The 27444-nt window shown below is 31.7% G+C and overlaps 1 protein-coding gene across 3 annotated transcripts in view; it reads left to right on the top strand.

The window, feature by feature from the left end:
- LOC114331429 (ribosomal protein S6 kinase 2 beta) overlaps positions 1-27444 on the top strand; it is a 274834-nt gene that overhangs the window by 133551 nt on the left and 113839 nt on the right. For all 3 annotated transcript variants that reach the window (XM_050655564.1, XM_050655565.1, XM_050655563.1), the window contains one exon: positions 26771-26908. In XM_050655564.1, the coding sequence (XP_050511521.1) occupies positions 26771-26908 (138 nt within the window). The remainder of the gene's footprint in view (positions 1-26770; positions 26909-27444) is intronic.

The raw sequence follows: 27444 nt of genomic DNA, 5'->3' as shown, positions 1-27444 counted from the left end.
GAAAGGGCTGTAGTTAAAACGGGTTGAACGAGTCACTGATCACGAATGTATGCAAATTTAGAAACACCAAATCTTAATCAATTTTTCTCTAACAGAAAAACAAAAAAATACATGATATTCAGAAAAGCAAATTTGACTTTTTTTATTTTTCGAGATTTTTGGTATCTCTAACAATTTTTAAGTTATTTTGAAGAAAAACATATTTTTCAAAATTTAAATTTTTAAAAATTTTACTTTGAAACCAAATTTTTTCAAAAATAAGCACTTTGACTTGATCAAACTTACAGATCATATAAACACAACATAAGTAAAATAATTTGTGGAGCGGTAACCAATAATTTCATTTAAGTTGCTAATTAGGGGGTGGTCTTCCCGATTTTTTTTTTGCAAAAACAAAAGGAACCAACTTTATTTTGAGCGTAACTTGCTTAAATTTAATGCTAGAAACTTTTTGTACAAACAAAAACAAAGCTTGTTTTAAACACTTTAAAAAAGTTATAATGGGTTTTCCCCAAAAAGTGCTTAATTTTTTGGATATTTCACGTCGAATTATTCTATTTGAAATTTGGTGAATATGAATCTATTTTTCATTGGCTATAACTCTGATTCTACGAGATCCAGAGACCTAACGCGTACACCATTTTTTTTACTTTTTTATGTGCTATATTTTTGCTAAGAACGTTTTTTTTTTCGACAAAATACTTACTTTTTGAGTTATTTGCGTAAAACCGTCAAAAAATGTGGTTATTTTGTTGAAAAATAAACATATTCACTCGCAAATAACTCGAAAAGTTGGCGAAAAAGCTCTATGGAACAAAAGTTACTTAAAATTAGTCAGTTTACCCATTTCCGGACTTATTTTGGACATATATTTTTTCACCCACAAGAGGGGGTGAAAGTCACCCCCAGGGCAAAAGCACACATCGGCACAATATCACTTTTTTCTTTGACATGTAAGCTATACGTATGCCAAATTTCATGTCAAACTAAGCGGTTCTTTAAAATGTAGAGCAAAAGCCGTGAAAGAATGGACTAACAGGAAAAGGACCGTAATATGGATTTTCTAAGCTGCTTTTGATTGTATCACGGCGGATGAAAACGTGAGAGGTGGTTTTCATGTCTTTGAAAATGAAGGTGCTTTTGGATCCATGATGCGACGGTTGCGTAGGACGGAGGTTTTCGAAATGGTTTCGAAGCGGATAGACTAAATATCCATATTACCTTTGCTTATGGGATAATAGAGCCGATGTACTTCGCTACCAGCAGCACTTTTGGTCTTATCGGAGCGGGTTTCAAATGTGGAGCCCATCATGCTTTAATGCCTCAATTGTACATAAAATTAAGTCTCATGAAGCGAACTTCGTCAAGATTCTGAGGCCTTTCAATTTTTAAAACAATTTTTCCGAAACTGTCAGAAGCTGACAAGTTCTTCTTCTTGCAGTACCGTCTCCTATCGGAGGTGGGCTACCATCACCGGAATTTTAACTTTGTTGTCTGCAGCTCTGAAGAATTATATTGAACTGCACCCGTACCACTCCCTTAAATTTCGCAACCAGGAATCCTCTTACGTCCCACATTTATCTTTCCATAGATTTTTCCTTGGATTATGAGCCTTAGCAGGGAGTACTTCCCCCTCTCATTATGTGGCCTAGATATTCCAGTTTTCTCGTTCGTATTGTTTTTATGACTTCGCATTTTTTCCCCTCTTCAGTAAAACATCTTGATTTGTTACTCTATCTGTCCATGGTATTTTCCACATTCTCCTGTAGCACCACATCTCGAATGCCTCAATGTTTTTGATGTTTATCTTTTTCAGTGTTCAAGCTTCCATGCCGTACAACAGTACGAAGAACATAGTACCTTAACATTCTTGTTCTTAATTTCAAATTTACGTCCCGGGAGCTTAGGAACTTTTTCATTTTGATAAATGAGTGTCTCGCTATTTCTATTCGCCTCTTAATTTCTCTGGTCTGGTCATTAGTATCAGTGAACCAAACCCCTAAATATTTGTTTGTATTTGTAGTTATTTGCTTAGAGTTGTAAGCTGACAATTATAAAAGCTTATTTCTAATATGATTGAAGGCTTCAAAGTCGTGGGTTGCAGGATGTATTTTAAAGCACACATGTTACATGCTCACTTGGATCAAGTTAAAGACAACTTGAGTACATATTATTCATAAAAGCAAGGGCAACGCTTTCACCAAGATATAATGAACTTCGAACAATGGTATCAAGGAGAATATGAATATAATGAGAACATGATGGGTAACTTCGTTTGGGGGCTCCTACGAGACATTCCTTGTTTACACAAAAGAAATACCAAAACTGTTCATTTTTGAAGTTTTTTTTTATTCTTTTTTTGTATTTATGGGTTTTATATATGCCGTCTTTTATAATTAAAGTTAATAATAGTACATTATATACCGCGGGACTGAAGTAGTACATTTAATCCTGAAGGTAAAGTTTATGGCCCGACCGCAGGGAGGGCCATAATTTACCTGAAGGATTAAATGTACTTCAGTCGCAAGGTATATACGATACTTTTCGTACTTCCGGTATGATTTTATTAATTATTTCAATAATTTCAATCAGTTTTTTCTCTCTTCAACTCATTTAATAAACTGTCTTTAAAATAAGTTACCATAGTAACATTGCGTTGTGACAGTTATAATTTAGAAACATTGTCATTACTAGTGTCATTGTAAAGAAACATTGTTATTGATAATTATTGGTATCATGAGTGAAGAAGGTGTATCTGATATTGATAAAAGAGCAGCCGAAGTAGGTGAAGAATTGTTACCACCGAAATCTAGAAAACTATACGAGCAGCAGTACGATGCTTTTAAAAAGTGGTGCCGCTTAAAAAATGTGAGACAACCTACTGAAAATGCGCTGTTAGGGCCAATTTCTCATATCGAGTTCAACTCCAGTTTAACCTGAACTTCTAGTAAACGTCAGTTTAAAGTCAAAATCGTCTTTCTCAATTCCCGTTCAACCGATGGCAGTTTAAACTTGAACGATGCTTGAACGGTGGAATTCGGCCGTTCAAAGATTTCAGAACTCAGTTCAGATGATTTCATGGACTACGCATGCGTTGTATTAACACGAAACGCTGTCATAATATAATTATATCCTATTTTATTATATTAAGCCTAACGATAAACGATAACATTATTTGTGTTTTTATAATATTTATTTATAATTATTAAAATGACTATTTGACTATAAATACTTAAATTTAACTTTATTCAAAAACAGCATAAAAAAGGTAGTTCAAAATGGCGACAGTTTTTTACCTTTTGCCATCTATTGGCATTTCTCGAAAGCTGTAGAACGAGCCCTGACATGAACGCGCAATGAGAAATGCATTTCAAACAGAACCGGAGATCACCCGTGAACCCGGTTCAACTGAACCATAGATTAACGCAGGTATGAGAAATCGACCCTTAGTCTACTTCGATGATAAATCAAAAGCGGTTTGTGCCTCAACTCTCTGGGCACATTACTCAATGCTGAAATCGGTTATTAACATTAGAGAAGATATTGATATAAGTAAATTTCCAAAATTATTAGCTTTTTTGAAGAGAAGAAATGAGGGATTTAAGCCAAAGAAGTCAAGAATTCTCACGTCTGAGCAGGTAGATCAGTTCTTACGGGAGGCTCCGGATGATAAATATTTAATGCTTAAGGTAAATTTGGAAATTTGTTTATATTCAGAAATTTTAAGAAATCAATTTTTTTGTAGGTTGCACTTATTTTGGGCGTTGCGGGAGCTTGTCGTGGAAAAGAGTTGGTTGATTTAGAAATCGACGATGTGAGAGATTTGGGCGATTCCTTCCTAATTGCGATTAGAAACACCAAAAATAAAATTGACCGAAATTTTGTGATCAAAAATTCAGAAAACAGTGCCATCAGTTTTGTGGCGATATTTCGGAAATATGTGGCATTGCGAAAGACAGGGACAACTCATTCAAAATTTTTTGTTCAATACATCAACAAAGAATGTACTACGCGAGTAGTAGGAAAAAACATGTTTGGTACAATTCCACGGCAAATAGCAGCTTTCTTGAAATTAGAAAATGCGACGTCTTATACGGGACATTGTTTTAGACGCACATCTGCGTCTTTGTTAGCTGATTCGGGAGCAACAATAGACGTGCTGAAGAGACATGGAGGATGGAAATCCTCCAACGTGGCCGAGGGATATATTGAATCGTCTATTAAAAATAAACAAAAAATTTCAGATAAAATATTTGGTCAAGTCGCCGATTCGTCCACTATAGTTATGCCACAGTCCTCATTCTCGCTTCCTGTTTCCGCAGGATCTTCGAAACAAACACCAGTTCAATATGAAAAGGACCTATCTGTTACTCGTCAGTTACCTGCTGCATTAATCCAGGAAAGACTGGTCAATATGACGAACTGTCACAATATTAATTTGAATATTAACGTTAATTACCATTCTAATTAATTATATTTTTCAATAAAATATCCCTTAAATTCGTTTGTTTGTGATTTAATCGTTCCGGGAGTTTCGTCAATATTTAATCCCGGAGGGATTAAATGTGACACTTTAGTACCTGTCACAAGGGAGTGAAGTTGTCACTTTAGGCCCGGAAGTACGAAAAAACATATAGGCCTTGGGCCCGCATATACAATTATTATTTATGACCACACCGTTGAAACTTTTTGTACTTGTTATTTGGGTGGAGTCGGACAAATTTTGAGCTTGGCGCATTATGGTAGTGGGGCGTTTGTCTGTCAAGCGGTGACGAAGTTGTCAATTTTATGCAAGAAAAAAATTTATTACCACATTGGTCATTCTATTTTAATCAATGGATTTTATCATATAAACAACGAAAACAATTTTGTCGGACAAAAATATTGGGGCATATGACGCGTCGGACACGCTAAATATGTCAAATTTATGAAAATAATAAATTTATTACCACATGGCTAATTTTAACAGAATCTACCATAAAACATTTTTACAATAATGTGGTAACCTTGTCGGACAATTTTCACGGGGCATATGCGCAGTCGGACGCGCCGAAGATGTCAATTTCCTGAAATTTTTTTATTTACAACCATTTTTCCGACAACATTAGTAGGTTATAAGTAATTATATTCTTAATCAAAAAATCAAAGTGTCGGACAAAAATATTGGGGCAACTCGACAGTCGGACAAAAAATTTAATTTTTATTAGTAAAGTATACTTTCAAATTATGCTGGGTTCGTGTATCCCTTATCTTTACAACCATTTTTCCGACAAAAGTAGTAGGTTATAAGTAATTATATTCTTAAACAAAAAATATAATTGTCTGACAAAAATGTTGGGGCAAACGAACAGAAAACTTAATTCTTTTAGGCTATCGACGAGGAGGTATTATCAAAAAAAAATTTTAAAACAGTGTTTCTCGGTTACTTTTGAATCGATTTAGCTGAAAATTGGTACACACACTAAGTAAAGCATTTAAAAGGGTATGACGTAGATCGGAACCCAAAATTTTCTTAAAAAATTTTCCGACAAGAGGGAAAATTTTAGAAAAATTGTGATCTGATAATTTGTGTACATACTCCTTGAACAACGACAAACATCGTTCTGTATTTTTTCTCGAATTAAAAAAAAAGTTTCAGCACATGTATCAGGTTATAAGTAGTTATATTCCAAATCAAAAAATCTAAGTGCCCGACATAAATAGTGGGGCACATCCAAAGTCGGACAAAAAATTTAATTTTTATTAATAAACTATACTTTTAAACTATTCTGGGTTCGTGCATCCCTTATCTTTACAACCATTTTTCCGACAAAAGTAGTAGGATAAAAGTAATCATACTCTTAAACAAAAAATGTAATTGTCTGACAAAAATGTTGGGGCAAACGAACAGGAAACTTAATTCTTTTAGGCTATGGACGAGGAGGTATTATCCAAAAATATTTTAAAACAGTTTTTCTCGGTTATTTTTGAATCGATTTAGCTGAATATTGGTACACACACTAAGTAAAACATTTAAAAGGGTATGACGTAGAGCTGTACCCAAAATTTTCCCAAAAAAATTTCGGACAAGAGGGAAAATTTTAGAAAAATTGTGATCTGATATTTGCGTACATACTCCTTGAACAACGACAAACATGGTTCTGTAGTTTTTTTTTCCAATTAAAAAAAATTTCCGACACAAGTATCAGGTTATAAGTAGTTATATTCTAAATCAAAAAATCTAAGTGTCCGACAAAAATATTGGGTCAAATCCAAAGTCGGACAAAAAATTTAATTTTTATTAATAAACTGTCTTTTAAACAATACTGGGTTCGTGCAACCCTTACCTTTAAAACCATTTTTCCGACAACATTAGTAGGTTATAAGTAATTATATTCTTAATCAAAAAATCAAAGTGTCGGACAAAAATATTGGGGCAACTCGACAGTCGGACAAAAAATTTAATTTTTATTAGTAAAGTATACTTTCAAATTATGCTGGGTTCGTGCATCCCTTATCTTTACAACCATTTTTCCGACAAAAGTAGTAGGTTACAAGTAATTTTATTCTTAAACAGAAAATGTAATTGTCTGACAAAAATGTTGGGGCAAACGAACAGAAAACTTAATTCTTTTAGGCTATCGACGAGGAGGTATTATCAAAAAAAAATTTTAAAACAGTTTTTCTCGGTTATTTTTGAATCGATTTAGCTGAATATTGGTACACACACTAAGTAAAATATTTAAAAGGGTATGACGTAGAGCTGTACCCAAAATTTTCCCAAAAAAATTTCGGACAAGAGGGAAAATTTAAAAAAAATTGTGATCTGATATTTGCGTACATACTCCTTGAACAACGACAAACATCGTTCTGTAGTTTTTTTTCCAATTAAAAAAAATTTCCGACACAAGTATCAGGTTATAAGTAGTTATATTCTAAATAAAAAAATCTAAGTGTCCGACAAAAATATTGGGTCAAATCCAAAGTCGGATAAAAAATTTAATTTTTATTAATAAACTGTCTTTTAAAAAATACTGGGTTCGTGCAACCCTTACCTTTAAAACTATTTTTCCGACAACATTAGTAGGTTATAAGTAATTATATTCTTAATAAAAAAATCAAAGTGTCGGACAAAAATATTGGGGCAACTCGACAGTCGGACAAAAAATTTAATTTTAATTAGTAAAGTATACTTTCAAATAATGCTGGGTTCGTGCATCCCTTATCTTTACAACCATTTTTCCGACAAAAGTAGTAGGTTACAAGTAATTATATTCTTAAACAAAAAATGTAATTGTCTGACAAAAATGTTGGGGCAAACGAACAGAAAACTTAATTTTTTTAGGCTATCGACGAGGAGGTATTATCAAAAAAAAATTTAAAAGAGTGTTTCTCGGTTACTTTTGAATCGATTTAGCTGAAAATTGGTACACACGCTAAGTAAAGCATTTAAAGGGTATGACGTAGATCGGAACCCAAAATTTTCTTAAAAAATTTTCCGACAAGAGGGAAAATTTTAGAAAAATTGTGATCTGATAATTTGTGTACATACTCCTTGAACAACGACAAACATCGTTCTGTATTTTTTTCTCAAATTAAAAAAAAAATTTCAGCACATGTAGCAGGTTATAAGTAGTTATATTCCAAATCAAAAAATCTAAGTGTCCGACAAAAATATTGGGGCAAAGCCAAAGTCAGACAAAAAATTTAATTTTTATTGATAAACTATACTTTTAAATTATGCTGGGTTCGTGTATCCCTTATCTTTACAACCATTTTTCCGACAAAGGTAATAAGTTACAAGTAATTATATTCTTAAACAAAAAATGTAATTGTTTGACAAAAATCTTGGGGCAAACGAACAGAAAAGTTAATTCTTTTAGGCTATCGACGAGAAAGTAATATCAAAAAATTTTAAAAGAGTTTTCTCGGTTATTTTTGAATCGATTTAGCTCAAAATTGGTACACACACTAAGTAAAATGTTTAAAAGGGTATGACGTAGATCTGTGCCCAAAATTTTCTTAAAAAATTTTCCGACAAGTGGGAAAATTTTAGAAAAATTGTGATCTGATATTTGCTTATATACTCCTTGAACAACGACAAACATCGTTCTGTATTTTTTTATCGAATTAAAAAAAAAATTTCAGCACATGTATCAGGTTATAAGTAGTTATATTCCAAATAAAAAAATCTAAGTTCCCGACATAAATAGTGGGGCACATCCAAAGTCGGACAAAAAATTTAATTTTTATTAATAAACTATACTTTTAAACTATTCTGGGTTCGTGCATCCCTTATCTTTACAACCATTTTTCCGACAAAAGTAGTAGGATACAAGTAATTATACTCTTAAACAAAAAATTTAATTGTCTGACAAAAATGTTGGGGCAAACGAACAGGAAACTTAATTCTTTTAGGCTATGGACGAGGAGGTATTATCCAAAAATATTTTAAAACAGTTTTTCTCGGTTATTTTTGAATCGATTTAGCTGAAAATTAATACACACACTAAGTAAAACATTTAAAAGGGTATGACGTAGAGTTGTACCCAAAATTTTCCCAAAAAAATTTCGGACAAGAGGGAAAATTTTAGAAAAATTTTGATGTGATATTTGCGTACATACTCCTTGAACAACGACAAATATCGTTCTGTAGTTTTTTTTTCTCGAAATAAAAAAAAATTTCCGACACAAGTATCAGGTTATAAGTAGTTATATTCCAAATCAAAAAATCTAAGTGTCCGACAAAAATATTGGGGCAAATCCAAAGTCGGACAAAAAATTTAATTTTTATTGATAAACTATACTTTTAAATTATGCTGGATTCGTGTATCCCTTATCTTTACAACCATTTTTCCGACAAAGGTAGTAAGTTACAAGTAATTATATTCTTAAACAAAAAATGTAATTGTTTGACAAAAATCTTGGGGCAAACGAACAGAAAACTTAATTCTTTTAGGCTATCGACGAGAAAGTAATATCAAAAAATTTTAAAAGAGTTTTCTCGGTTATTTTTGAATCGATTTAGCTCAAAATTGGTACACACGCTAAGTAAAACATTTAAAAGGGTATGACGTAGAGCTGTACCCAAAATTTTCTTAAAAATTTTTCCGACAGGAGGGAGAATTTTAGAAAAATTGTGATCTGATATTTGCTTACATACTCCTTGAACAACGACAAACATCGTTCTGTAGTTTTTTTTTCCAATTAAAAAAAATTTCCGACACAAGTATCAGGTTATAAGTAGTTATATTCTAAATCAAAGAATCTAATATTTATATTCACCATTTAATGAATTTAATATTCACCATTGGCGCGCATACGGGTAATATGAGCCGAAAAATACGTAATTTAATATGAAGTCAAAAATGTGTAAAAATTATTTTTTTTTTAAATTGTACCAAAACGCCCCATTATTTTTGTCCGACAAGTGATCCAATATACATTACACATGTAAAAAAACAGTACAAAATAAAAATAACATCTGTGGTAATAAATAAAAAATTTTCAGGAAATTGACATCTTCGGCGCGTCCGACTGCGCATATGCCCCGTTAAAATTGTCCGACAAGGTTACCACATTATTGAAAAAAGGTTTTATGGTAGATACCGTTAAAATTATCCATGTGGTAATAAATTTATTATTTTCATAAATTTTAAGTTATTTTTTGGGTGTAACTACAATGATATTATGCTAAAAATGATGGTGTATCGCATATTTAAAATGCGTTTATCTCGAAAACGGTTGAGTTTAGGAAGATGAAAAAGTATACCTTTTTTAAGTAAAACTAATAGGAAAATAAAAATTTTAATGTCAAAATTATACAGAGTGAGGGATAAAAAAAATTGAACGTAATAAATGAGTGCTGAAAGGCATATGTGGCGCCCTCTGGGTAATGCATAATTTTTGGTAAGAAATTTAGATTTCTCGACTCAAGAAACCCCCAGATATAAAATTTCATGTTGTTATCTCATACCTATCAGGAAATATTCAATAATAAATAAAAAAAAAGTTTAACTTTGACACCCTGTATCTCGGCTATTATAAACTTTGTACTAAGGTAAGTTAGCTTAAATCGGCCTATTTTAACCTCAGAAACCTGAGGTTAAGCTATGGCCCATTCTTTACCAAACACCCTGTATGCATAAAAATTACTTTTTCTTTTAATTGTACCAAAACGCCCCATTATTTTTGTCCGACAAGTGATCCAATATGCATTACACATGTAAAAGAACAGTACAAAATAAAAATGACATCTGTGGTAATAAATAAAAAATTTTCAGGAAATTGACATCTTCGGCGCGTCCGACTGCGCATATGCCCCGTGAAAATTGTCCGACAAGGTTACCACATTATTGTAAAAAGGTTTTATGATAGATACCGTTAAAATTATCGATGTGGTAATAAATTTATTATTTTCATAAATTTGACATATTTAGCGTGTCCGACGCGTCATATGCCCCAATATTTTTGTCCGACAAAATTGTTTTCGTTGTTTATATGATAAAATCCATTGATTAAAATAGAATGACCAATGTGGTAATAAATTTTTTTCTTGCATAAAATTGACAACTTCGTCACCGCTTGACAGAAAAACGCCCCACTACCATAATGCGCCAAGCTCAAAATTTGTCCGACTCCACAAAAATAACAAGTACAAAAAGTTTCAACGGTGTGGTCATAAATAATAATTGTATATGCGGGCCCAAGGCCTAATATACATAATTCAAAATTTGTTTACTTTAAAAAATAATTTACATTAAAAGATAGAGCTTTTTCATAAAATTTGAAATTTCGTTCTGTTAAGTACAAATACAAACTTTATTAGATAAAACTATTTTTTCTTTCTTTAGTTAGGCATAAGTAATCAAAATCAGAGGTACAGAACTCGGATTCAAAATTCATGTTCACCTGTGATAATTATTAAACTGTATATATATGAAAAAATAAGTAATTCAAAAGTTCAGGAAAATCTGTTATCTTTATAAACAAATTTTATTGAATTGATTTTTTTATGATCTTCTTTGTAACATGGTCATATGGTCGTCTATATTTTAATGATGCCACGTTTTAATATTCAATTTGCATTACGGAGTTTTCTGATATGTATCTTAATGGCAAATATCGACTTTTCACTGGACAAAGCTTTTAATGTTGATGGATTAGCTCTATCGCTTAATTCATTTTGTGGAAACATGCCAAAAATAGAAACGTAACTAATAACAATACCAGCGTAAATGAAATCAGTAATTATTATTCTTTTTTATTTCCAAACCGTAGTGATAGTTGTTTATTTTCATTTCATATCGATTATCCGAAATTAACACGTATGTAGAGGATGGCACAAAGTTATATTGTCAGAAAATTGAATGTGGGCAAAAGTATATTTTACATAATATATTAGATATTGTTCTATTGAATGTAAATAATTAAGAATACCTTGAAATGAGAACATCTAACTAATACACGAGTATACTATTTGTTTCCACCCATTTTTACATATTATCTTCTTTACATATTATCTCCGTAACGGAGATTGGCGATCAGCATGGTTATTCTAATATAAGGCTGTACAATTCTACGGCTGATCTGAACAGCATTATGCTCTTGATGTCAATTTAGGAGATAATCGATTGTACATTGCTTTTGTCAGTCCGTCTTTAGCGAGCGCTAACAAACTGGATGATTTGCCCACGCGAGTACATGCCACGTATAATTGTAGCGAAATGTAGCTCAGACGTATTCCTAAAATTCTTTAGACAGTTAAACTGGTAATTCGAAATGATAAAATAATCTCAGAGTAATATCAGAGATTATAAACCTCAGTATATAACAGATATTTCACGTTGTCAAAGGCAGGGAAGTGTAAAAGGAATGAAGTGGGAAGTTAGAAGTGATTGCCAACCTTCATTAGAAGGTCACACGAGAAGAACAGGGTGTTCTTGCGTCTACGTCTTTCCGTAGGAAATAAGTAATGAAAAAATAAGTAATTCAAAAGTTCAGAAAAATCTGTTATCTTTAGAAACAAATTTTATTGAATTGATTTTTTTATGATCTTCTTTGTAACGTGGTCATATAATCATCTATATTTTAATGATGCCACGTTTTAATATTCAATTTGCATTACGGAGTTTTCTGATATGTATCTTAATGGCAAATATCGACTTTTCACTGGTCAAAGCTTTTAATGTTGATGGATTAGCTCTATCACTTAATTTATTTGTGGAAACATGTAACTAATAACAATACCAGCGTAAATGAAATCTGTAATTATTATTCTTTTTTATTTCCAAACCCTAGTGAAAGTTGTTTATTTTCATTTCATATCGATTATCCGAAATTAACAAGTATGTAGAGGTAAATAATTAAGAATACCTTGAAATGAGAACATCTAACTAATACACGAGTACGAGTATACTATTTGTTTCCACCCATATTTCACATATTATCTTCTTTACATGTTATCTCGGTAACGGAGATTGGCGATCAGCATGGTTATTCTAATATACGGATATACAACTCTACGGCTGATCTGAAGAGCATAATGCTCTTGATATCAATTTAGGAGATAATCGATTGTACAATGCTTTTGTCAGTCCGTCTTTAGCGAGCGCTAACAAACTCGATGGTTTGCCCACGCGAGTACATGCCACGTATAATTGTAGCGAAATGTAGCTCAGACGCATTTCTAAAATTCTTTAGACATTTAAACTGGTAATTCGAAATGATAAAATAATCTCAGAGTATTATCAGAGATTATAAACCTCAGTATATAACAGATATTTCACGTTGTCAAAGGCAGGGAAGTGTAGAAGGAATGAAGTGGGAAGTAAGAAGTGATTGCCAACCTTCATTAGAAGGTCACACGAGAAGAAGAGGGTGTTCTTGCGTCTACGTCTTTCCGTAGGAAATAAGTAATGAAAAAATAAGTAATTCAAAAGTTCAGGAAAATCTGTTATCTTTAGAAACAAATTTTATTGAATTGATTTTTTTATGATCTTCTTTGTAACGTGGTCATATGACCATCTATATTTTAATGATGCCACGTTTTAATATTCAATTTGCATTACGGAGTTTTCTGATATGTATCTTAATGGCAAATATCGACTTTTCACTGGTCAAAGCTTTTAATGTTGATGGATTAGCTCTATCACTTAATTCATTTATGGAAACATGCCAGAAATAGAAACGTAACTAATAACAATACCAGCGTAAATGAAATCTGTAATTATTATTCTTTTTTATTTCCAAACCGTAGTGTTCGTTGTTTATTTTCATTTCATATCGATTATCCGAAATTAACACATATGTTGAGGATAGCACAAAGTTATATTTAAATATATTCTATCCAAATGCCCAAAGACAGTTATTACATCTAAAGTAATTACAATCCAAAGGCATTTATTACATTAAAAGTTACCGTTCTTTTGAAATGTGTAAAAAGATTAATGATACCTTAACTCTATCCCAGAGTTTATAATTATATGGACAAATTTGTATATTGAAAAATATTTTTAAAATATGCGCTATAATTCTACAGAATTTAATTTAAGTAGGCTAGGCTCTATAATAGAAGTTCGAAATCGATATCTTTTGTCATATTCACACCATTCACCGAGAATATATCTTTGTGCCGCCTTATAGAACGGAAGTTACATACAAAAATGTCGTTAGTTGGTAGGGTTAATAGCATATTTTATTTATTAAATTTCTATCGACTTTTATTTGAAATAAAATTATGGTCTGAAATTTTTGACGGGGCGGTTGTTAATTTTGTACGTTGAGTTAATGAAATAATTTCGACACTGAATTCGTGACCGTATCAATTTCTACTTCATGAGGGTTCATTTCATCATCATATGAGTACCATGTGTCATCTCGTTATTAGCCAAAGCTTTCTTCAGAACAATTCTCCATTTGCCCCTGTCTCTGTTCAACTCTTCTCCATGCTTTAACTCCAATACATTTGAAATCATTCTGTTGCATTCTGTGGAACTCATAAAGTACGAAGAACAAGGAATATCCCGAATTAAGGAATAAAGATTTGAGGACCCAATAGCTACCAATGATCTGTTATTAGAATATCCCAGTTATAGGAATATTTTTGCTTGGCACGAAGGCTATTCCAATAAGAGGGTTCGACTGTATGAGTAACCAACGCTTGCAAATTTACAATAAAATAGCAGGTGCTTTGTAAAATAATGTCCAACAATTCTATCCAAATGCCCAAAGACAGTTATTACATCTAAAGTAATTACAATCCAAAGGCATTTATTACATTAAAAGTTACCGGGCGTTTTGAAATGTGTAAAAAAATTAATGATACCTTAACTCTATCCCAGAGTTTATAATTATATGGACAATTTTGTATATTGAAAAATATTTTTAAAATATGCGCTTCCTAGTCCAGGTACCGAAGCTTTTCACCTCGCAATTTTTACAGAATGGGTCGATTTGCTTGAAAATTTGAGAATAAATAGTGGACAGTCCAAGGATCAAAATCTATATAATTCCGAAAGGCGCTTTTGCCATAGGGGTGGTTGCCACCCCATCTCGGGGGTGGAAATTTTTTATTATCTTATTTTGACTGCAAAAGTTGATAAAAACATTCGTTTTAAGCAAAAAATGTTATATACTTTTTTTGATGATATTAATAGGTTTCGATTTATTCGCTATCGAAAGTGTTAGTTTTATATCGAAGAAATCAATGTTTTTCGGTATTATACTCGTTTACTATTCACTCAATTTTTGCCGTAGAAAAAAGCTTTGCAATCCAAGTTCTTGGGAATTAAATAAGCTACAATTTTATGTTTAAACATTTTTTCGTATCTCTGATGCTAATCTTTCTATTCTGAAGAAAAGGGCATTTTTTACCAAACTACAAAAATTCGTTATTCGCTTTTAACTCCATTTTTTTTAAACTAATCATTCTAAGCCAGTCAAACTTCTGGAATCTATTAATAATACATAAATAAAGAAGAATGAATAAGGCCGATGACTAAGAACACCGCTAACTTACATTATTGTGCTTCAAATTGGATATCTCCTTTTTTTCAAAAAAATAGATTGATTTTTTAACCGTTACTTTTTTATTTTTTATCCTATAAAGTTTGTTAAAAAAGAATTTTGTAGGTTTTTACAGGACCTATAAGGCTATTAATATTAAATCCTTTTAAAATCCTCATTCGCAAAAAGAGGTGACTTTGAAAGGGTTGGTAAAAGTGGTTTTTACATGTTATTACAAGTTTTAATTTTCAATAGCTCACTCAATTTTTGCCGCAGAAAAAATTTTTGCAAACCATGTTCTTGGGAATTAAATAAGCTACAATTTTATATTGAAATATTTTTTCATATCTCTGATGCTAATCTGTCTATTCTGAAGAAAAGAGCATTTTTTACCAGACTACAAAAATTCGTTATTCGCTTTTAACTCAATTTTTTTTTAAACTAATCATTCTAAGCCGGTCAAACCTCTAGAGAACCTATTAATAATACATAAATTAAGAAGACCGAATAAGGTTAATGACCAATTTTAATTAGGGTGGAGAGTAGGGGGAAGTTTTCGATCATTTTTTCGCTGAAAAAAATAGGGACTGACATTCTTTTTACTATAAGTCACTTAATTTTTGAGCTAGGGACTATTTTTTTATTTCTGGAAATAGATATTTTTAAATACTTTAAATTAGAATAACAATGTATACCATTTTTATCGTACCATTTTTCGTCTTCGACTTTAAATTAGCTTTAGCAAGTTATCCTCGAAAAATGCATAGTTTTCCCGTCTTTTGACTTTGAAACTACAATATTTAGCATTTTACGAAGAAGAGCTAACATATAATAAAGTATAGTTCGACTACTATTGGTCTTAAAGCAAATTATAAAAAACGGTTTTGTTTATTTTTTCAAAAGGTACATTTTTGTTAAGAAAACTTGTTTTGATAGGACGAAAACTGTTTGAGGTGTTAAATCAGAAAACTGATTAAAAACAATGATTTTTTCGATTTAAACCAACACTTTCAATAGCGAATAAATCGAAAAATATTACTTTTATCAAAAAAATGTATAGAACGTTTTTTGCTTAGAATTAATGTGTTTACCAACTTTTGCGGTCAAAATAAAATAAAAAATTTCCGCCCCCGAGATGGGGTGGCAACCACCCCATGGTAAAAGCGCCTCTCGGCATGATATAGATTTTGATCCTTGGACTATCCACTACTTATTCTCAAATTTTCAAGCAAATCGATTCATTTTGTAAAAATTGCGAGGTTTTGTCCTATGTTAAGCTTCATTACTTAGACTATTAATTCTACAGAATTTAATTTAAGTAGGCTAGACCCTTAGTCCATTCATTAACGGTAAAATATTGCAAAACCTCTAAATTTTAAAGAACCGCTTGGATTGACATGAAATTTGGCATACACACAGCTAACAAGTCAAAGAAAAAAAGTGATATTGTGCCGATATGTGCTTTTGCCCTGGGGGTGGTTTTCACCCCCTCTTGGGGGTTAAAAAATATTCGTCCAAACAAAGTCAGGAAATGGGTAAACTGGCTAATTTTAAGTAACTTTTGTTCTATAGAGTTTTTTCACTAAGTCAATACTTTTCGAGTTATTTGGCAGTGAATATGTTCATTTTTTCAACAAAATAACCACGCTTTTAGACGGTTTTTCGCAAATAACTTAAATAGTAAGTATTTTGTCGAAAAAGCATTCTTAGCAAAAATATAGCCCATAAAAAATTTAAAAAATAGTGTATATATCACGTCTTTTTGTTTAGTAGAAGCAGGGTTATAGCTAATGAAAAATAGGTTCATATTCGTCAAATTCCAAATGGAATACTTTAACGTGAAATAACCAAAAATGAAGCACATTTCGGGGAAAACTCATTACAACTTATTTAAAGTGTTTAAAAAAAGCTTCATTTTTGTTTTATAAAAAAAATTTCTAGCATCAAAATTAAACAAGTTACGCTCAAAATAAAGTTAGTCCCTTTTGGTTTTGGTAAAAAAATCGAGAAAATCACCCCCTAATTAGTATCTTAAATGAACTTAATCGTAACGACTTCACAAGTTTCTTGACTCGTGTATATATTGTTTATATGATCTGTAAGTTTCATCGGTTCAAAGTCCTTATTATTGAAAGTGCTGTAGTTAAAAGGGGTTGAACGAATCACTGATCACGAATGTATGCAAATTTAGAAACACCAAATCTTAATCAATTTTTGTCTAACAGAAAAACAAAAAAATACATAATATTCAGAAAAGCAAATCTGACTTTTTTTGTTTTTCGAGATTTTTGGTATCTCTAACAATTTTTAAGTTATTTTAAAAAAAAGCATATATTTCAAAATTTAAATTTTTAAAAATTTTACTTTGAAACCAAATTTTTTCAAAAATAAGCACTTTGAATCGATGAAACTTACAGATTATATAAACACAATATAAGTAAAATAATTTGTGGAGCGGCAACGATTAATTTCATTTAAGTTGCTAATTAGGGGGTGGTCTTCCCGATTTTTTTTTTGCAAAAACAAAAGGGACCAACTTTATCTTGAGCGTAACTTGCTTAAATTTAATGCTAGAAACTTTTCGTAAAAACAGAAATAAAGCTTTTTTTAAATACTTTAAAAAAGTTATATTGGGTTTTCCCCAAAAAGTGCTTAATTTTTTGGATATTTCACGTCGAAATATTCTATTTGAAATTTGATGAATATGAATATATTTTTCATTGGCTATAACTCTGGTTCTACGAGATCCAGAGACCTAATGCGTACACCATTTTTTTACTTTTTTATAGGCTATATTTTTGCTAAGAACGTTTTTTCGAGAAAATACTTACTTTTTGAGTTATTTGCGAAAAACCGTCTATAAATGTGGTTATTTTGTTGAAAAATGAACATATTCACTCGCAAATAACTCGAAAAGCTCGACTTGGCGAAAAAGCTCTATAGAACAAAAGTTACTTAAAATTAGTCAGTTTACCCATTTCCGGACTTGTTTTGGACATATATTTTTTCACCCCCAAAAGGGGGTGAAAGTCACCCCCAGGGCAAAAGCACACATCGGCACAATATCACTTTTTTTCTTTGACATGTAAGCTATGCGTATGCCAAATTTCATGTTAATCCAAGCGGTTCTTTAAAATTTAGAGCAAAAACCGTGAAAGAATGGACTATCTATAGAAGTTCGAAATCAAATATTTTGTCATATTTACACCATTCACCAAGAATATATCTTTGTGCCGCCTTATAGATCGGAAGTTACATACAAAAATGTCGTTAGTTGGTAGGGTTAATAGCATATTCTATTTATTAAATTTCTATCGGCTTTTATTTGAAATAAAATTATGGTCTGAAATTTTTGACGTGGCGGTTGTTGATTTTGTACGTTGAGTTAATGAAATAATTTCGACAGTTAATTCATGTCCGTATCAATTTCTATTTTATGAGGGTTCGTATCATCATCATATGAGTGCTATGTGTCATCTCGTTATTAGCCAAGCCTTCTTCAGAGCAATTCTCCATTTGCCCCTGTCTCTGTTCAACTCTTCTCCATGCTCTAACTCCAATAAATTTGAAATCATTATCTAGCATTCTGTGGAACTCATTAAGTACGAAAGGCAAGATCTGACCAAACAACTATTAAAACTCATCCAAAAAGTAATAGAACAAAACAGAATACCGCAAGAATGGGGATCAAGCATCCTAATACCTCTCTTTAAAAAGGGAGACAAATCGTACCCGGAGAATTACAGAGGAATTAATTTATTTAACACATTAAAATCAACAACCACAGTAATAACAAACTAAATAAAATTGGGTCTACCCCAAAATCCCGACAGCCAGAAACCCGACAGCCACAATACCGACGGCCAAAATCCCGACACGCCAGAATCCCGACAGGCCAAAATCCCGACAGGCCAGAATACCGACAGGTTTGATAAGTTTCTTTTTAACATATAATTACATTTATTTCTTGTTTTTTGTTTTGGCCATCTGTTTTTTATTTTTTGTTACTAAACAAAAGTATTTACCATTTAACATGAACTAATTTTCTAAATAAAATTTTTACCATGGGTACCTATATGAATTAAATTATTTTTTTTTGCCAATATATAGTCCAATAATATATGTATAATCAAATCCTGCATTCAAGTTTACTTTCATATAATAGATATTATCATGTCACTTACAACCTTCCATTTAAGTAAGTATACCTTTTATTCAGTGCTGTTTTTGTGACGGTACGCGCCGGTACGCCGTACCGGCACCTCTTGGGACAAAAAATTAAAAAAAAAACAACCAAATTATAGACAAATTCATGAATTTTTTCCTTGCTTCCAAATAGCTTTAAAACGCCCTTATTGAGGCTAAATTTAAAAAGTTTTCCCAGGGGCAGACCCCCGGATCATTGCATACCGGAACCTCTATTGTTACAAAAACAGCACTGCCTTTTATATTATAAAATGAAGTGTTTAAATAATTTTTTCTTTTACAATACATAAATTAGTACCCGTACTTATTAGTAAGTAATAATTTTTCAATTTAAATATTCCATAATATGCATGTATTGCATTTGAAAAGGAAACAATAATTCAAAATGTAGTGGTCGGAATTTTTACTTATGCGAGGACTGTTGCATGTTGCGGGATTTTGGCCTGTCGGGATTCTGACGTGTCGGTATTTTGGCCGTCGGGATTTTGGCTGTCGGGATTTCGGGCGCCACCGAATAAAATTATAACATTAAGCGAAGAACAACAAGGTTTTAGGTTTGGGAAGATCATGCACCGACGCTATATGTATAATGAGGCAGGTTCAAGAGAAATCGTAAGAATAGAACAAACTGTGTTTATTGGATCTTAAGAAGGCATTTGACATGGTGAATTAAAAGATGTTATCCATTTATTGTACAGGATAGTGGTACCTCTAGGAATAAAGCGATCGAAAATATCTACCATAACAACACGATAAAAGTAAAAGTAGAAGAAAAACTAACTGACCCAATTGAAGCTGGCAATGGAATAAGACAGGGGGATTCCCTGAGTCTTCCATTGTTCAACCTCATCATGAATAAAATAATAAAAAAGTAAGAACTAAAAAAGGGACTTAAAATAAAAACTCAACCTAAAGATGATGTACAAAAATTTAACATGTTAATTTCCCCACAAAAGACAAAATGTATCGTTATAACAGCAAATCTGCTAAAGATGTAAATTAGAGCTGAAGGGTCAGTTAATAAAAAAAGTGAACTCTAGTTTAAATATCTAGGCATCACACTATCTAGCTACAGAAGACTCGTAACAGATGTGGAAGATCAAGTGAATAGAGCAAACAGAGCCGCAGGTTGCCTGAATTAGGGCTTCCAATCCCGCAGTCTGAGTTCAATCTCGGTATTTGCGGGACTACGAATTTTCAATCCCGCGGGATCTCGGTATTTGCGGGATCCCGCATATTGAAAATAGTCATATTTATATAAGGCAAATAAAACAATAAATTAATCAACTAACTCCACATTTATTTAAGTACATATTACTATTAGTTTGAGATCAAAACTGTTTTTTCTTCACAAAAAACAGTAAAAATACTGAAAAAACAAAAAATCTATCTTCTTCAAAAATACACCAACAAAATTTTAAAAATCAACCAAAAAACCCATTTTTAACTGAAAATTAATATAGTTTATTAATTTAGTTGCTATATTAGTTAGCTATAAGTTACTATTATTAGCTAAAGCTTTCATTTGAAAATGTTTGCAAAGGAAACACAACATATTGGATGGTATGAATAAAAACGGAGTATAAACTCCGAGTACGTTCTCATGAGTATGAGCATAAAGTGTAAGTTTATACTACATTTCATATGAATAAAAATATCTTGATGTGATGAGTTTCTACTCACCGTACATAAGAGTAGATACTACCGCGTGGAGTATGTACTCCAAAATTTGGAGTATAAACTACATTCTCATTTTTATTCATACGAGCCAATATCTAAATCTAAACTGTCATCTGCCAAACTCCTGCATATTTTAGACACAATATAGCCAGCAGCAGAAATTCTTTTTAGGCTTTATATGTATGTAAATGTAAGATATTTTCCCATTGACTCCCCAGATTCATAGAGTCATTTCTATTTTAATAATGGACTCAAGTGTATTAGCTCGAGATGGCAACGGGCAAAGTAAATACATTACATGCTGACGATATAATTAACTCTAACTCCAGTTGCAATGTAAGATCAAGATCGGAACCCGATGATGGAACCTCTACATTGTTTCTCACGTGTTTCTTACTTGATCAGCCTCTTCGTCATCATTGCTCTCAGATGAATTTAAAAGGCTGAAGTTCATTCCCATTATAAAATCATTAATTTATTTTCGAATAAACTTTTCGGTGGGAGATGAAAAGTTTCATTGTCACACGACGCTTGGTAACTACGAGGCTTGAGATAAATTAGTAGTGCAGTCACATTTCTACGTCGTTGTAAAATACGGCGCAAAGACAGTTTTTTGATCATTTTGAGCATAGCTACAGCAGTAATGTACGCTTTTTTCAGTCCCGCTAATACCGCGGATCCCGCTTCTGTAATCCCGCATCACGCGGGATTGGAAAATGACGCGGGATCCCGCAATACCGAGATCTCGGTATTGCGGGATTGGAAGCCCTAGCCTGAATGAAACAATATGGAGAAATAAAAATTAGAGAACAAAAATAATGCTAGAAACGGCAGAGATGAAAACCTTTCGAAAAATCGATGGCAAGACACTATGGGAGAGAGCTAGAAATGCAGATATACGACGGAGATGCAAGGTGGAGAATATTATTAACTGGGCAAGAAACAGAAGAGTAGAATAGAACGACCACATTTTTGCCGAATGGCAACAAATAGAGTAAGGATGGCGAGAGACGGTTCCTCAATAGGAAGACATCAGTGGAAAACCACGAAAACGATGGAACGACAACTTACTGGAGGCACATTGAAAAGACAGACAGAGTCATGTCTACATAAAAAGAAGAAGCATTCTGTTGCACCTTCTTCTCGCCTTTGTTGGGAAAAATATTCCCATGAGATTTTTTTGCATAATCACATTCGTGAGACATCCCAGAATAAGGTTCAAGAAGTCGGCCACGTGAAAGGTGGTTCAATTTTTTTTTAACAAATTTTTTTAATCAAATTGCAAAATAGTCCGTTCTTTAACGGTAAAATATTGCAAAACCTCTAAATTTTAAAGAACCGCTTGGATTGACATGAAATTTGGCATACACATAGCTAACAAGTCAAAGAAAAAAAGTGATATTGTGCCGATATGTGCTTTTGCGCTGGGGGTGGTTTTCACCCCCTCTTGGGGGTGAAAAAATATTCGTCCAAAGAAAGTCAGGAAATGGATAAACTGGCTATTTTTAAGTAACTTTTGTTCTATAGAGTTTTTTCACGAAGTCAATACTTTTCGAGTTATTTGGCAGTGAATATGTTTATTTTTTCAACAAAATAACCACGCTTTTAGACGGTTTTTCGCAAATAACTCAAATAGTAAGAATTTTGTCGAAAAAACATTCTTAGCAAAAATATAGCCGGTAGAAAATTTAAAAAAATGGTGTATATATCACGTCTCTACACTTAGTAGAAGCAGAGTTATTGCTAATGAAAAATAGGTTCATATTCGTCAAATTCCAAATGGAATACTTTAACGTGAAATAACCAAAAATGAAGCACATTTCGGGGAAAACTCATCACAACTTATTTAAAGTGTTTAAATAAAGCTTCATTTTTGTTTTATAAAAAAAATTTCTAGCATCAAAATTAAACAAGTTACGCTCAAAATAAAGTTAGTCCCTTTTATTTTTGGTAAAAAAATCGGGAAAATCACCCCCTAATTAGTATCTTACATGAACGTTACGACTTCACAAGTTTCTTGACTCGTGTATATGTATATTGTTTATATGATCTGTAAGTTTCATTGGCTCAAAGTCCTTATTATTGAAAGGGCTGTAGTTAAAAGGGGTTGAACAAGTCACTGATCACGAATGTATGCAAATTTGGAAACCAAATCTTAATCAATTTTTATCCAATAGAAAAACAAAAAAATACATGATATTTAGAAAAGCAAATCTGACTTTTTTGTTTTTCGAGATTTTTTGTATCTCTAACAATTTTTAAGTTATTTTGAAAAAAGCATATTTTTCAAAATTTAAAAATTTTAAAAATTTTACTTTGAAACCAAATTTTTTCAAAAATAACCACTTTGAACCGATGAAACTTACAGATCATATAAACACAACATAAGTAAAATAATTTGTGGAGCCGTAACGATTAATTTCATTTAAGTTGCTAATTAGAGGGTGGTCTTCCCGATTTTTTTTTTGCAAAAACAAAAGGGACCAACTTTATTTTGAGTGTAACTTGCTTAAATTTAATGCTAGAAACTTTTTGTAAAAACAGAAATAAAGATTTTTTAAACACTTTAAAAAAGTTAAAATGAGTTTTCCCCAAAAAGTGCTTAATTTTTGGATATTTCACGTCGAAATATTCTATTTGAAATTTGGTGAATATGAATCTATTTTTCATTGGCTATAACTCTGGTTCTACGAGATCCAGAGACCTAACGCGTACACCATTTTTTTAACTTTTTTATAGGCTATATTTTTGCTAAGAACGTTTTTTCGACAAAATACTTACTTTTTGAGTTATTTGCGAAAAACCGTCTAAAAATGGGGTTATTTTGTTGAAAAATGAACATATTCACTCGCAAATAACTCGAAAAGTGTTGATTTGGCGAAAAAGCTCTATAGAACAAAAGTTACTTAAAATTAGTCAGTTTACCCATTTCCGGACTTATTTTGGACATATATTTTTTCACCCCCACTAGGGGGTGAAAGTCACCCCCAGGGCAAAAGCACACATCGGCACAATATCACTTTTTTTCTTTGACATGTAAGCTATACGTATGCCAAATTTCATGTCAATCCAAGCGGTTCTTTAAAATTTAGAGCAAAAACCGTGAAAGAATGGACTAAAAATCAATATTTTTGGCTCATACAATTTTTTTAGGTTTTTTGGACCATTCTGGACAAAAAAGGTCTCTTATAAATTTTCTCTAAAGTTGATCTTTTTCGAGTTATAAGCAATTTAAAATTTGAAAAACGCGAAAATGACCCTTTTTAACGACGTTCTACACCTTCGGCAAAGAATTAAGGATTTGCATGAAATTTTAGTATGCTATAGTATACTTAAAAAAACTTAGACTTGATTTTAAAAAAAAAATTTACCGTGCCGTTGAATTAATATTAAGGTTCAAAGTTAAGTTTTAACATGGGCTCTTATGGGAATTCTTAAAAAGTTAATAACTTTTGACCCAAATTTACGGTTTTTAATTATTTGTGCTTAAATTACAGGTTTTTTTGTAAGGAATAACATATTAAAAAATGAGGATTGTTTACCTTACCTTTATTAAATAAAAGTGAAAATACTGTTCCGAAAATACTGTTTCGCTCTTAAAAAATTAATAACTTTTGACCCAAATTTACGATTTTTAATTATTTGTGCTTAAATTAAAGATTTTTTTGTAAGGAATAACATATTAAAAAATGAGGATTGTTTACCGTACCATTATTAAATAAAAGTGAAAATACTGTTTGGAAATCATGTTTCGCTCTTAAAAAGTTAATAACTTTTGACCCAATTTTACGATTTTCAATTATTTGGGCTTAAATTAAAGGTTTTTTTGTAAGGAATAATATATTAAAAAATGAGGATTGTTTACCGTACCATTATTAAATAAAGTGAAAATACTGTTTCGAAAATACTGTTTCGCTTGCATATAAGTTTCTCCCCCTTTCCTCTGAGAGGCAAACCCCGCAACGAAGGTGTAGAACGTCGTTAAGACTTAATAACTCGATTAAAAATTATTATTAAGAAAGTTATAAAGTGACTAAATCAAAATTTAAAGCTTCCGCTACATGATCCTGAAGAAATATGTGTTATAAATTTATTACTAAGCTGTTATTTTTAATTAATAACAATGGGCGGTTAGGTCGTATTGACGCGGCTGTAAATGTGAGTGCAAGTAAGATGCACAATTGGACTGCCGGAACGGCATCTCTCTCGCACTCAGCATTTACGGCCGCCTAACACGTGCATGGCATTTATTATTATTACTTAAAAATAACAGCTTAGTAATAAAACAATGACAAAAATTTCTTCAGGATCTTGTAGGGGGCATTAAACTTTGATTTAGTCACTTTCTGACTTTCATAATAATAACTTTTAACCGAGTTATTAAGCTTTGAAAATCGCCATTTTTAGTTTTTTTTTTCAATTTTAAATTGCTTATAACTCGAAAACGATCAACTTCAGAGAAAAATTATAAGAGATCTTTTTATCCAGAATCGCCCAAAAAACCTATAAAAAAAGAATGTGTGTGTACTTTGTACGCACGTAACGTAAGTTATAATTCTATTATATGATTTAAACGAAATTAATATACTTTTTATTTATATTTTATTTAAATATTAAACTAATTTATACTTACTACTTCTCAAACATTTTTATTAAAACAGTGCCAAAAATTAAAATAATAAAAAAATAAAACACACACAAACACATTAAAAATGCCACAAATGATTTCTGAACATTAATTGTCGGACATTTTTTTAACTAAATACGTATTTTCTGAAAATAAAATTATATAATAAATATACTTACAATCATAAAATGTATAAAAAAATAAAAAAATAAAAGTTTTTATTGGGATTCGAACCAGCTATCAGCGCGGTTGGTATATTGGGGTTCATTCGCCTTAAACGCTTCGCCACGGAGGCAATGTGTCATTATGTGCGAAGATCGACTAACTAAACGGATTAAGCTTTTGACATTTTTGAATTAAATTAAATTATTTTGATTTTGAATTGAAATGATTTAGAATTGAAAAAATACAACAAAACATAGAGTAAGAAAACAATATATTAGGTGAACATTGATAGAAATTTTGATGGTAATCAAATTATGTAAATAAAAGTATTACATACTACAGTAGGAAAAATAAAAGGATACCCATGAACGAACATATAAAACACGCTGTATTTTCCTGTCACCGTGTCACATAAAAAATTGACCAAGGCAAGTACATGTAATAATTATTATTACATATACTTGCGCTGGGCAATTTTCTTTGTGACACGGTGACAGGAAAATACAGCGTGTTTTACATGTTCGTTCATGGGTATTCTTTCATTTTTCCGACTGTATGTATTTTGGTAGGTTCAAATAGGTAGGTACCTATGATACATTTACAATTATTAAGTACCTGTTGCTTTTAAAAACTATTTAAATGCCACTACAATTATAAACTTTTTTGTTTCTGTCCTCACAACAATAAAACTAATATATTATACATTTGTTTACCTTGAACAATTGAACAATTATTTATTATTGACAGATCATTTCAACACCCAATATCAGAGCCCGTATAACGACTAATACCATACTGTCGGTGGGCGCATGCGCGCAGATCAATATAAATTCATCCTCAATCTCAATCGCGCCTAAAGAAGTATAACTTCAAAAATTGTTAAAAAAAATTGAACCACTTTTCACGTAGGCGACTTCTTGAACCTTATTCTGAGATGTCTCATGAATGTGATTATGCAAAAAAATCTCATGGGGATATTTTTCTCAACGAACCCGCCGTTCTCGCCTTGTCTATAAATATAAATGAATAAAGTGGATATATATTATGTATTTATTGCCGACATCATAAAAATTAAGTGTTACTCACATATTTTATTTATATTTTCAGTTGGTTCGAGATGGTCATGAAAGAGCAGATCCTTCTCAATTTGAGCTCCTCAAAGTTCTGGGTGAAGGATCCTTCGGGAAAGTATTTCTGGCACGTAAAGTAGTTGGAGCTGATGCTGGAACTTTATACGCTATGAAGGTAAATAATTTTTATCTTAAAAAGCTATTTTATAAAAAATTTTAACTGAAAATATTTTATTTGAATTTATTTGATACTATACAAAAACTCTAGGGAGAAATAAATAAATTCTTTATATTCTTACGCCAGTGCAAGAGATATATAGGGTGCGGTATTAGTGCGAGGAAGTCGAATTTCTCGTTGGCGTAAGAGATGCGAACAAAAATTATTTAGATAAAAGTTGGGCATATACAGGGTGAGTCATGAGGAACTGTACACATATTCCTACCTCGTATGCAGACCCCTATTAGTCCAGAAAGCCACTGCGCATCCGCTAGGAAAAATATTCTGATTCGGATTTTTTGCACAATCTTACTCAAAAAGGACTCCTTTTAACAAATTTGCATGTTGCCAGGACCAAAAGGTGGTCAAAAATTTTTTAAACGTTTTTTTTTTGTTTTTTTCCTAAAATTATTTTTTTTGTATGGAAAAAAGTATTTTTAGATTTTTTGGATCATATCAAACAGAAAAGGTATTTAGTGACTTTTCTCTAAAAA

This window comes from Diabrotica virgifera, chromosome 7 (genome assembly GCF_917563875.1).
Source record: "Diabrotica virgifera virgifera chromosome 7, PGI_DIABVI_V3a".
Taxonomy (NCBI): domain Eukaryota; kingdom Metazoa; phylum Arthropoda; class Insecta; order Coleoptera; family Chrysomelidae; genus Diabrotica; species Diabrotica virgifera.
Note: the sequence above shows the minus strand (reverse complement) of the source record. Positions and strands in the feature narration are given on the sequence as shown.